The sequence below is a fragment of the Neomonachus schauinslandi genome, chromosome 7, assembly GCF_002201575.2.
Source record: "Neomonachus schauinslandi chromosome 7, ASM220157v2, whole genome shotgun sequence".
Classification (NCBI taxonomy): Eukaryota; Metazoa; Chordata; class Mammalia; order Carnivora; family Phocidae; genus Neomonachus; species Neomonachus schauinslandi.
Window position 1 is genome coordinate 54,676,874 of NC_058409.1, and position 12,656 is coordinate 54,689,529.

General features: G+C 46.2%; 1 protein-coding gene across 1 annotated transcript in view; it reads left to right on the top strand.

Annotated features, from left to right (window-relative positions):
• The first annotated feature begins 349 nt into the window (after positions 1 to 349).
• Positions 350 to 12,656, top strand: part of IQGAP2 (IQ motif containing GTPase activating protein 2) — a 293,302-nt gene continuing 280,995 nt past the window's right edge. Inside the window, exon 1 of the mRNA XM_044916696.1 lies at positions 350 to 482. Coding sequence (XP_044772631.1) covers positions 437 to 482 — 46 coding nt within the window. The 5' untranslated portion in view covers positions 350 to 436. The remainder of the gene's footprint in view (positions 483 to 12,656) is intronic.

Consider the following 12,656-nt stretch of genomic DNA (forward strand, 5'->3'; position numbering starts at 1 on the left):
CCCCAGCTGCAGGGGATCCCTGCCCAGCGTCGCGCTCGGCCCCTTCCTCCGCCCGGGCGGGTAAAGGGGCGGGCTCACGCGGCCCGGCCGCTGCGCCGCGCTCGCGGTAGGGGTCGCTGCTACGCGGCGCGCGCTCCCACCGCGGAGAATAACGGGGCCCGGGCTGCAGGAGAAAGGAAACCTGCCCGGGACGCGGCGGCGGCCGGGACGGAGCGAGGGGCGGGAGTTCACTTTTGCTCGGGTGGGAGCGCGCGGCGGCTGCAACTAGCGCCGACCGGGAAGCACCGAGGGAGCGGGTCGCCCATCTCGGGGCGACCAGGGGAGGGCAGCGAGAGGCCGGATACGAGCGCCCAGGAGGGGCGCGGAGCCGGCGAGCCTGGCCAGCGAGAGGAGCCGCGGGGGGCGCGCCTCGGGCGGGCCCCCGGAGCCGCGCAGGATGCCCCACGAGGAGTTGCCGTCCCTGCAGAGACCCCGTTATGGCTGTAAGTACACTGGGCGCGCGCGGCTCGCGCGGGCCTTGGGGAGCCCCCTCCCCGGGGACCGCGTTGGAGAAGCCGAGGGAGCCGGGTACGCGCCGCGGAGGGAGCGGGAGGGCAGCGGCTGTGTGGTGGACAAAGTTGAGAGTTGAAGTTGCAAAAGGTAGTGAGCAGCGTCCTCCCGTTCTCCCCACAAACTCCGGTTCCTCAGCTGGTAACCCCAGTCAGTCGCCCGGAAAACCCCACTGGGGAGCGTGGGCAGCGCTGGTCGCGCTCTGGGACAGGCCAGGTTGGGGGTTTAGGGGTATCAGGTGAGGAGCCCTCGGAGCTCCCGGCCGTTGCCGGCTGGGGCCAGGGGGTGGCGTAAGGGACCGGATTGTTCCGACTCCGGAGGAAAGTTTGTTTGCGGTGGCTACAGGTGGGCACCGCACGTACGGTGCCCACGCACTCCATCAGTGGCGAAGTCGGCTCTCCTGGAAGGGCGGGCGTCTGCTTCTACCCTGCTCCCTCGGACTGCACCTGAACCTGAGCAGCGAGAGCCAGTTTGCACCCCACTGCCGTGAATCCCATCCTGGTGCTGCTGCAGGGGGCAGCGCCGGGCCCAACCCCTGTCTTCCCCGCTTCCCTGTGACCCTGTCGGGACGCGGAGCTAGGCTTCGCAGGATCCCGCCCGAGCCCGCGGGACTGGGCCGAGATGGTGTAGATTACCCAGCCAGGGGCTGCCGTTCGGGGAGGGGTTGCTTCGGCTGATCGTGAGTGGATAGAGCCAGATTAGCACCACGTGGCTTCATGCACAGAGTTCAGAGTCTTCGCTAACCGTGTGCCAGGAAGTATTTCCTTTAAAACAAACAAAAAGTTGGCGCTCTGTCTCCACGGTTGGCCCTGTCAGTGAACCGATGGCCGAAGACCACTGGTTAATCTTTTGCCCTGGCTGGCCTTGTGACAGAGGAATCACGTTTGGGTTAAGGTGGTGATACCTGCTGCAGGGTTGTTACGTGTGTTTGGGAGGGTGGGGCGGCTGGTGGGGAGGGCCACCGGCTTGCCTAATTAAAAAAGGGGAGTAACTTGTGTAAGTTCTTCCTCCGCACTAGGCTGGGAATGGAGTGTCAGAGATAGGAAGTTCGTTTTTGCCGTGTAACCCTTTTGGTTTCAGGCAATGAGGAAGAAGCCCGAGGAGCCAGCTGCAGCCTCTGTACAGTAGTGAAATGCACAGAACAGTTCACCGGGACCCAGTTCTTTGCAGCCTTGGTTGCACTTTAGTAAACCACAGAGACAACTGAGCTCCTTGGATTCAAGGAGGCATGCTGTGGTCATTCAATGTGTGTGGTGTCAACCACAGGTTGGTGAAAGTCTTTTATTTATGTGACAAGCTCCCAGAACATATGGGAGCTTCCCTGCGTCCAATTATAAGATGACCACAAAGTCTGGAAACGAGGCACATACACACCAAGAAATGGCTTTTGATACCACATTTTAAAGCATGGTGTGTTTGGTGGGTCATATCTTACTAGTTCAATATGCTTATGCAAACTTGCAGTGAATGAAGGGCATGAATGCAGCGTCTTCACCCGCAGAGACAGATGGATCTGTGATGTTTGCTTGATTTTATTTTTTCCGTCGATGTACCTGTGGACTTAGCATACTCCAGAGGCAGCAACCAAAGAGGTTTAGATCATACAACCACAAAGAACACTCCACATCGCCACTTTCTCTGGAAATCATTGTCCGGCTTTTCTCACGAGTCTGGTGCGATGGAGTTGGAATCACTCCCGTGTCCTTTCCCCTAGCTCACGAAGCGCTTTGGTCATGGAGTAAAATAAACATGTTTGATGGTTTCCACACTTCATGGTCACCCTAAAATATTAAGGCTTTAATAAAGTAGCCTGTTCTTAAAATGAGCATTTCTGTAATTTGCTACCGGGTTCATAGTTTATTTGAAAAAAAAATCTAATTGAACACACTCTACTGTTAGCCAATGTTAGGTAACACATACTATTTGTGCAAAAGGAGACTGTGATGTATCAGAATACATAATTTTGGTAGCAGATTGATTTTTTGGGGGGGGAAGGGGATCCTCCATCAACACAACACTGCAGATATGCTGTGAGTTTTTCACAGGAAGTCTGGGGAAGGAAAATGCACTGTCCTTGCTGAGTTGTTTAAAGAACTGTGCTTTTCTTGTCTGTGGGTTTGGTAAGTACAGGTTCCATAAGACCTTGAACTATACCAAACAGGCTTTATCCCTGACACTTAAAAATAAGTAAAGCCCCAATATATGCCCCATACATGGTTGTTATTTCAGTTCTAGTACTGGACATTCTGAGTGAAAGGTATTTGAGACTGGGCTTTGAAAACTTTTTAGTAGTTGGTATTAACTGTTAAACTTGTTTTAGGTCTGGTCTTCTGTTCTGCCATCTCTCCTCCCCTTGAAATGTCATTTAATTCAGTAATTCTTGGACAAAGTAAATTCATGGACCTCAGGGCTGTTACAGTATCTCTCTTCTCCACCAGGCTGAGTGTCTGCAAAATACCACATAGTAAGTTGTACTTGAGGGATTTCTCGATGAGTTCTCTGTGAAGGCACCTTTCTGACAGGAGAGATTGCTGAAGTCTTCCTGATTGGCACACTGGAGCACTGAATTAAAATTAAATAGATCATTTCCTATTTAATTCCTGCTTTTTCCATTTTGGCCACATTCTCCTGCAGCCTTTCAAATTACCTTGTGTCCTGTTACTACAGAACAAAGCTGAAATAACTGCTCGTTCACGCCGTGCTGCAGGAAAGCAGTGGCAAAAGGTAAAGGTGGAAATTACTTTAGTAATTTAGACATAACCGGAATATTGTATGATAGACTATCATAACCAGAGTATCTTTCCCCTACGTTCAAAACCAAATTTATTTTTAAATATTTTATTTATTAATTTGAGAGAGGGAGAGAGGGTATGAGCATTGGGAGGGGCAGAAGGAGGGAAAGAAGCAGGCTCCCCACTGAGTGCAGAGCCAGTTGCCAGGCTCCATCCCAGGATCCTGAGATCATGACTTGAGCCGAAGTCAGACGCTTAGCCCACTGAGCCACCCGGGCGCCCCCAAACCAAACTTAAATGACACTTCAGCTTAGGTATGATTTGCAAATAATTTTTGTGCTGTTGTAATGAACTATGATGAATTAGCCAAAGTAATGCTCAAAACACGTTGCCGTCATGATCTGTCAAAAGTTTTCTTCCAGTTACTTGAGAGTTAAGAATACCACTGATAGCACAAGAGGGGCTTTGTGATTAGACTTAGATGATCTCACTCAGAATTGCTAATTCAGTCAACATTTAAGTGCCTCCTGTGGGTGGGTAATCAATGTGCTTTTAGCAAGAACTGTGGTTATTTGCCCTGGCAAAACTTCTCTCATGAGAAACATTGTAAAACTAATAGTGATCAATGTTGCACTGTTTCTTTTAAAAGGTGCAACCTGGGCCTAATAGAAGGTGTACGTATGTATGTATGTATGTATGTATGTATGTATGTGTGTGTGTCTGTTGGGCGGGGGCTGTTCTGGCTGTTGCTCTGAGCTTTTTTCTCTCTTTTTTTTTTTTTTTTTTGGATAATGCTCCTGTTCGAATGACGAGATTTTTCCAAATTGCCTGGTGACTGGAGTATTGGGGTGGGTAACGAAACTAAACCTCTTAACCCTTTCTCAGTACTAATCTGAGAAGAAATCTGAGTCCTGAACAGGTTAAATTCAGGCGTTACATCTGTTTAGTGCATCTTGGCTTCAACATGACATCGGTGTTTTCATGTGACTACAAAAGATTTAAGATATCTGCTGTGTTATCATGTGATACTGTCATTAGAAAGTCAAGTCACTCCTTCATGTGCTGTTGTTTTGGTTGAGTTTTTCAAAAGGATCTTCTGGGTCAGCCACTAAAGTGTTATTTTAGTATGCCTTTAATTTTAATTATACATGTTGTTAGCCAAAATGACTTGTTTGGGAGAGTTTAAGCTTGTAATACCAAGTTTGTTTTAGAATTTAGTATTTAGGGTGTTAGCTAACCCCTTTTTTCTCTAGGGAACCTTTGGTTTGCTGTTGCCCCTTACCCTCCCACTATGCAAGCTTTTTAACAGCTCATTTTACTTAAAAGTCTAGTATACAGACAGATCTAACGCACCAAGTCTTCATGGTAACCAAAGGAGAAACAAAGGCTGTTCAACCTCTGATCTGATAGTCAGATGTAGTCCTACAGGGCAGGCAGCCGGGGGAATTAAGGTTAGTGAGCTTTGCAAGAGCTGGTGCTTTTCATGTACAACTGTTACCATCTGCTCATTATTACCTTAGAGAGCGCCCGTGTTTCCCCATTTCACAAAGGAGCTGAAATCCATGATAATGTCTCAAGGCCACACGGCTGGCTGGTGACAGTGGGAACTTGAAAGCTGGTGCTATCAGAACCTGAAGGCTCCTCTTACTGGCTGTTGTCAATTTGTCTCCCCCGAATTACTCGGAGGGGTTTCACCTCTTTCTGTTTCAGGTGTTGGCCATGATTTTCTCAAACTCCAGAAACCTGTAGCTATTTGGATAGCGTGTTCTCTTAAAAGTAGATGCATAGCATTGTCTAAACTGGATTTTGCTTCCTCCCCGCCCCCAAGGAAAGCATGGAAGAATACATGAGCTTTTTATAGAGTACATCCAGGCTTCATCAAAGGGTTTTATGTATGTGTAGAGACATCCCATCTCCCTGCGAGGCACTGAAAGAAAGGTTTTTCCATAATAGTGGTATGCTCCAGTGATTCCAAATGGGATAATTTGTAAAACACACTTGATTACGTATACTGGCCGTGCCTTAAAATCTGGAGTTTATGAGAAATCAGGCAGAAGCTTGCAGTGAGATGACCGACTACTGAGCCAGGACTTTTTCACTTAACCGTTCTAGTTTATTGTTCTCCCTTGAAGGGCAGAGTGGTGGCCGTGAAATGGCAAAAGCTTTGGAGTTAAGTAGATGTGGGTTTGAATCTTGACTCCAGCACTGAGTGCCTATGTGGCCTTGGGTTTTTCTCCTGTACCTTGAAGGGGGGTGTTTCATATTTCTGTAATGGTGGCTAATGTGGTTCTTGGCACACATTGCTAAACGAACTGTGGAAATTTCAATTAATTGAGCACCTAATCTGTACAACAGATGATGGGTGAAAGAAAAATGATGAAGATGGTAACAGCTGTAAGAGAAACTGGGAGATAAAGAATAATGCTTATGCCTCTGAGTGCACTTCCTAGTTCTGTGGAAGTAAAGACACGAGAGTGATCGATTTGGATGGGGCAAAAGGAAGGCTTCATGGATCATGAATTTGAACAAGACCTTGAGAAAAGTGGGAGGGAAAAGTGAAAGGCATCTGCATGTATTAGTTGTGTGGGCAGTGTGTGCGGGACGGAAGCTTAGGTGGTAGGGATAGTTGCTGGGGCAGAGTCGTGTAGCCGGAAGGGCATTTATCCTAGAATCCTGTATTTGTAGACAACAAAGGGCAATTAGAGCTGTCTTGAGGGAAGTAGCTCCGCTCAGTCTCTTACTGAAGTATCTTTTTCTTTGAAACATCTTTTTTTTTTTTTTTTTAACTTTTCATTAGATTTTTGAGTGGTGAGAGGCCCAGTGAAGTGGGGAATGGAGGGAAGGTTAGTGTGGTTGGAGTGCCTGGTGCTGGAAACTCCAGGAGGGCAGGTGAGGTTTGTGCATTTGGTGTCCACGCTCTCTGCTGCTCAGAGGTCCCCTCACCATGTTTCTAGGTTTGGGGATTCCTATGGATGGGCAGGTTTGTCAGAGAATTTTGCTCAGGGTGGGACAGACGTTGCTGAATGATGATGATGCTTATGGTACTGAAGACAATGAATACAGAGACGGGTAGGCATGGACCCTACTGGTCGCTCGTCGACTCCAGCCAGGGAGACAGACAACTAACTCTAAACCATCCCAGCTTCTGTAAATTCTCTGAGAACAGGTGAGAAGAAAAGGTACAGTTACAGCAGGACCGGGATCTTGACAGGTAAATTATTGGGCAGTAGGGTTTCTGGCACCTCTTTTTTTCATTCTCTCTATTACTTGGGGCAACTTTTACTTCTAAAATTTTACTAGAGATATAGTGCCCTCAAACGACCTGCATCTCAGTTTTGTGGGAAGACGGCTAATACCACCTTTCCAATTCATCATTTCGATGTAACGAAACTCTCAGCGGACTCTCCTTTCATCTCGGAATCATGGATTAGGCTGTGGGGGTCAGTGTGCCTGAAAGCATCTGACAGCTGTTGCTCCGGACAGCGCAGTGGTTTCAGGGAGCACTTTCTGGAGGAGCAACAACAACAGAGCATCACCTGAGAACTTGTTGCAAAGGCACCCCCCTCCCCTAGGCCTTCTGAATCAGCATCTAGGGGCGGGCTCACCGCCATTTCAGTGAGCCTTGTAGGGGATTCTGTTGCACTGGTCAAGGGCAAAGGTGAAAAGATGTTCCTAATACACAGTCACCCTCCTCACAGTGCTTGCAGGTTTTCGTCAGATCAGTGTAAACACATGGCTCCGATACTGAAGGCTTTATTTAACTTGTGTGTTTGATTTGAGCACACACCTGGCACCATATACAAGCCCGGGCATTGATTTCTATACAAATTTGTGTTTATCTTAGAGGATTTATTTTTGTCTCTCTTTAAGGTTGCTTTTCTCTCTTCTGGGAAACGAATGTGATGTGGAAGATGAAGTCCAAAATCTCCATGGCGGAGGGATTGAGACCCACTTCCCAAGAATTTCTAGGTGGAGGTAGTACTCTTAGGACCCACTGGGAAAACTTTCTGTGTAAAAGGGAGGCGCTAAGTTGCAATTCTGAGCTCTAATACTGGCATGGTGCCTGGACAGGAAGGGTTAAGGGATGTCCTCTTCCTCCATCTTTTTCTTCAGAACAACTTGAAGTGTTTTTAATTCATTCACTTATTCACTGTTTTTAGAACAGTTGAATATGCTAGCAGAAATACTATTGGACTCAGGTCATCGCCACACTGCAGGGAAACTACAAGTCTGTTTATTTTGCTACTGATTATGGACAGGAGGACATTCCTATGATTTGATTGGATTTTTTTCCTTGGGGTCCTCAAAGATGACTTTTTTTTTTAAAGATTTTGAGAGAGAAAGAGCAGGGGGAGGGGCACAGGGAGAGAGAGAGAATCTCAGGCAGGCTCCCCAACCACTGAGTGCAGAGCCCCACATGGGGCTTGATTTCACAACCCTGAGATCATGACCGGAGCCTATCTCAAGAGTTGGATGCTCAACTGACCGAGCCACCCAGGTGCCCTCAAAGATGACTTTTAATTGTTCTCCTTTATCCATTACTATCAAATTTCTCAAGGAAGACCTTTTTATATCATTTAAAAAAGTAAAGATCAATTAGTTCCTGGTAATTTTTTCCATTCCCATGTGTTTTTTGTTGTTGTTTTTTACAGATATGAATTCAATCTTAAGTAATGTCAATGCATTTCCTTAGTCATCTCCATGTAAAAAGACTGGATTTGCAAGTGATGGAAGCAACATATATTTCAATCAAGTGATGTTTATGTTCATTATCAAGCTGGTAGCTTAGTATCCTGGCACTGAGAAAATGTTCAGTAAATATTTGCTGTTATTACAGGTTTTCCTTAAAGCATCTGTACTGTTTCTCCAAAGATGGAACTTGTTTCTATTATCTATTAAAGATAATCAGAGCGGCTTTCAAGTGCCAGGCAAATATTTAATGTTTAGATTTGTTTTCAAACTGTGTGGAACTTAGGGAAGTTATTTTCATTTCTCTGTGCCTTAGTTTACATACTTGTAAACTGCAAGCGGGAAGGTCCATGCTCAGAGGGTGAAGTGATGTAATACATGGAAATGTACATGTTCAGAATGTGCCTCTGGAGAGTCTGTGCTTGAATGTTGGAGGAGCGAGGGTCATGGCGGTGGCAGTTCTCCCTCATCGTTCCTGCCCCATGCCTGTCTCCCCTGCTCTTTACCTTTTCCTCTCCTGAACAGAAAGTGGACTTAAAATCCTGGGCCCAGGTGCGTCTGGCTGGCTCAGTCGGTAGAGCATGCCGCTCTTTCATCTTGGGGTTGTGAGTTCAAGCCCCACATTGAGGGTGGAGTTTACGTAAAAAAAAATTTTTTTTTTTAAATCCTGGGCCCATATTATGTTGAAAGCGTATACTCATGGGGAAAATTTTTAGTTATCTATGGAAATTGAGTGAATCTTACTTTGAGTGGAGATCAAATTATCCTTGTTAATGTATATGTATAAAAAAAAAAAATCCCAACGCGTTTCACTGCTGTTTCCAAATGATGTTGGGCTAGGATTGGATTCCTGCACTGTGTTTTTCTGTCTTCTTAAAAATGATAGTGAAGTTGTCAGCTGCACATCTGAGTGAGGAACTGTTGCTTTGCATTACTAAGCATCCTGTTGTCTCTTTCAGGGTTAAGTCGATTGCTTTTGTGGCTGCTGCTGGTTTGAAAGCCCAAGGGTTTGTGATGATCTCAAGATGGGCAGGAACTACTTGAAATAAGTGTTAGTATTTATGCTTGGTTCCCCTTGTAGAGTTTGGCGTGGCGAGCAGGGTCCATCTTGTGCTGTGGGGGTTTGGAAGGGAGGCGAGGAAGAGGAGGAAGTGCACTGGGTTCGTCTGACCTCCCTCAGGCCTTAATGCGTCTAGAAAGTTAGTGAAGCTTAAATTCATGGGCCCAGTGAAGCTCAACGGATAGGAATAACTGGGGAGTGTGTTGGACCCAGGAGAAATGGAGAATCTCGGCTGCTTTTCACCTTGGCACTTGGAGATGACTCATTCATTCAGCTCTCCTTCTTTACCAGGCATTTTATTCTAGCATGTTTCCTATAAAAGTTTTCTGTCAATCCCTCTAGTCCTCACTGTCTCAAAAAGGGAGACTTGAGACCGGCTAGACTTCAGTGCTACATGGCTGTTGGTTACATCTGCCACCTTCTCGTTCCTGGCCTGAGCCCTGGGTTGACCAAGCAGGCCTCACAGGGGTGGGGTGAGGGGGCCGAGAAATGTTTGTCATATAGGCAGCCTCACGGGTTAGGAGTTCTCCTTTCAACCACCCCTGAAACTGTGCTGCCCCTATATGAGGTCCAGGCAGGCGGCTTCCCAGAGATTTGCTCATATTGAACACTTAGAAGTTTGTCTGAGTTAACGGTTATTATAAAGCTAATACATGCATGCTTTAGCTTTCATTCTGTAGCTGAGATTTTCCGAAGGACAAAAAATTACTTAAACATATATAAAGATAGTTACCTACCATGGGAACTGGGGTGACACCCATCCTTTCCTTTCCTTTGGCACTAATTCTGGGTATAGTCTCAAATTTCTTCCTTCATTCTCTAATACAATGTTTGCTGTTGTCTGTCTGAATTAGCCAGTAATTTGGAGGATTGTGCTTACATATTCCTCTTCAATGTAGGCTCTGGCAGGGGTGGGAATACTATTTTAAATTGATTTACCATGAACTCAAATCAGTTTTGAAAAATAATGTACTACATAGATTACTCTAGGGAAAAACATGGACAAAATAAAAAAAAAAAATACCCTTGAGGGTCAGGACTGTGTTTTGGTTACTGCTGTGGCACATAGGTCAACTGTCATGTCAGCAGTTGGTCTAGCTAGGTAATGAGGTAATGGGTGAATTAAAAAAAAAATGTTTTTCCTCTTCAAATTTTTTATGAACATGTTTTTTATAGTTAGGTTATAATAGTTACCCTTACCTGATGAAAATACAAAGTTCTTGTGGAGAAAATCAGAGTCTGAAAGACAGGTCTGTTGTCAGGGAAGGATTCAGTGGAGATCTGATTTTCAGGGGTGTGTGTGTGTGTGTATGTGTGTGTATGTATGTGTATGTGTGTGTGTGTGTGTGTGTGTTTGAGAGAGAGAGAGAGAGAGAGAGAGGGAGATGGAGAGACCGACTGAGGGGTGAAGTGTTTAGAGGTCCAGGACTCGTAGTTGTTAAGCTGTTGGAGATGGGATAGAGATGATAGGTTGGATGAAAAACAAAGATCAGCAAGGTCAGGGCACCTGGGTGGCTCAGTCGTTAAGCGTCTGCCTTCGGCTCAGGTCATGATCCCAGGGTCCTGGGATCGAGCCCCGCACCGGGCTCCCTGCTCAGCGGGGAGCCTGCTTCTCCCTCTCCCACTTCCCCTGCTTGTGTTCCTTCTCTCGCTGTATCTCTCTCTGTCAAATAAATAAATAAAATTAAAAAAAAAAAAAAGATCAGCAAGGTGATATTAACAATGGTGACAAGAAAAAAAATCCTAGCTGGGCAGTAGCTATTTAAGGTTTTCTGTTTGTTTTAGTAATCTCCACACCCAAGGTGGGGCTCAAACTCAAGACCTCGAGATCAAGAGTCCCATGCTCTTCCCACTGAGCCAGCCAGGCGCCTCAGGTTTTTAAAATGTGTGAAGGGAGGGCGCCTGGGTGGCTCAGTTGGTTAAGTGACTGCCTTCGGCTCAGGTCATGATCCTGGAGTCCCGGGATCGAGTCCCATGTCGGGCTCCCTGCTCAGCAGGGAGTCTGCCTCTCTCTCTGACCCTCCCCCCTCTCATGCTCTCTATCTCATTCTCTCTCTCAAATAAATAAATAAAATCTTTAAAAAAAAAAAATGTGTGAAGGGAAAGTGTTAAGGAACCTGATTTGTCAAAAGCAGTAATGACCCCAAAAGTAGTGTGTCCACAGTGACAATAAAGATGGCTGACATGACAGTAGGGGATTATTCTCTTGACTCACAAGAAGTCTCAACAGCCTGTAAAGAGGTAGACTACTATTTATTTTTCTTTCATTCAACAAGAAGTGCAGCATGCTGTGAATACGATGGAATTCACACAGTTTGCAGACCAAATGCCTTCAGAGGTCAAGTGTGATCCAAGTCTTACATAAAAATAAGAAGCTTTGGAGTGTCCCTTCAATGGGAGATTGCTTTTGCTGCCTTAGTCACTCAAATTGGGAGGAAAATAATTGTGAACAGTACATAGATAACCGTGCTCAGGAGTCCAGAAGCCTACTGGCCTCTTGGAAGCTGCCATTGTCCCCTGCAGTATCTTACACAACCCAGGTCGCCATGGTGTAAGGATTGTCACCCTGGAACCATGAGAAACGTGAGGCACTGTGAGGACAAGGCCAGCCTCTAGCATCGGAGAGCTTAGGTGAAGGTTTCACTTGCTTTGTGACGTTACCTGTGACTTCCCTGAGCTCCTGTCTGTGTCTGAAAAGTGAGTTTATGTTTACCTGAAACGGGATACGAGGTACGGGAGATTGCACTGAAAATGATTCAAGTGTGTATATGTGTGCTCGTGTCTGGGAGTAATTTTGCCACTTGAATAACTTACTGGTGTAGTGTTACTCATGTTAGTGTTGATCACTTACTCATAGATCTGCCTCGAAGGCAGTGCCACTCAGAGGTTTGTGACATATGCTGTCTTTGGGCTCATATTTGAAATGAGATTTCTTTTCTTCTTCCTCTAGTTTGAAAGGCAAAGATAAGACTTGCGGTACCATTACCTGTGAGATGTGAACTTTCTAAATCCTAACACAGGATCTTTGGCCAGATCCTTCCTTCCTTGTCCGGCTGAACATTTCTTTTACCAGGAAGTGTAAATAATGCACACACAAGTGAACAGGAGGATCTTTAAACTTGAAAAGACTTGTCAAGAGTCGTGTCTTTGAGACCTGTGCAATAGGCAAGTGTTGCATAAAGGGAAACTACTTTATGGGACAGGGGAAACCTGAATGCTCAGCAGTGGGGGATGAAGCTAGGGAAGGCAACTCTGTTTCTCAATCTGATGCTAGAACTCCTTTCTTTCCAGGGTGCCTGTGTGGCTCGGTCAGGTAAGCGTCCGACTCTTGACCTCAGCTCAGGGCTTGATCTCAGGGTCATGAGTTCAGGCCCCACGTTGGGCTCCATGCTGGGTGTGGAGCTTACGTAAAACAACAAAAACTCTTTTCTTTCCAAAGTTGAGATGCTGTGATCTATTTTTAAGTAAAGGAAGGGTGGAAGGCAGGGCAGCTGGGGTCATTTGGGGCTTGAGCCGAATTCTCAGGTCTGCTGGGTGTCAATAGTGGGCCAGCTTGCTAGGTTAATAGCACATCTTGGTCGAGGACTCGTGTAATCCGTAGTTAGCAACCTCGCTGCCTAGTAGAA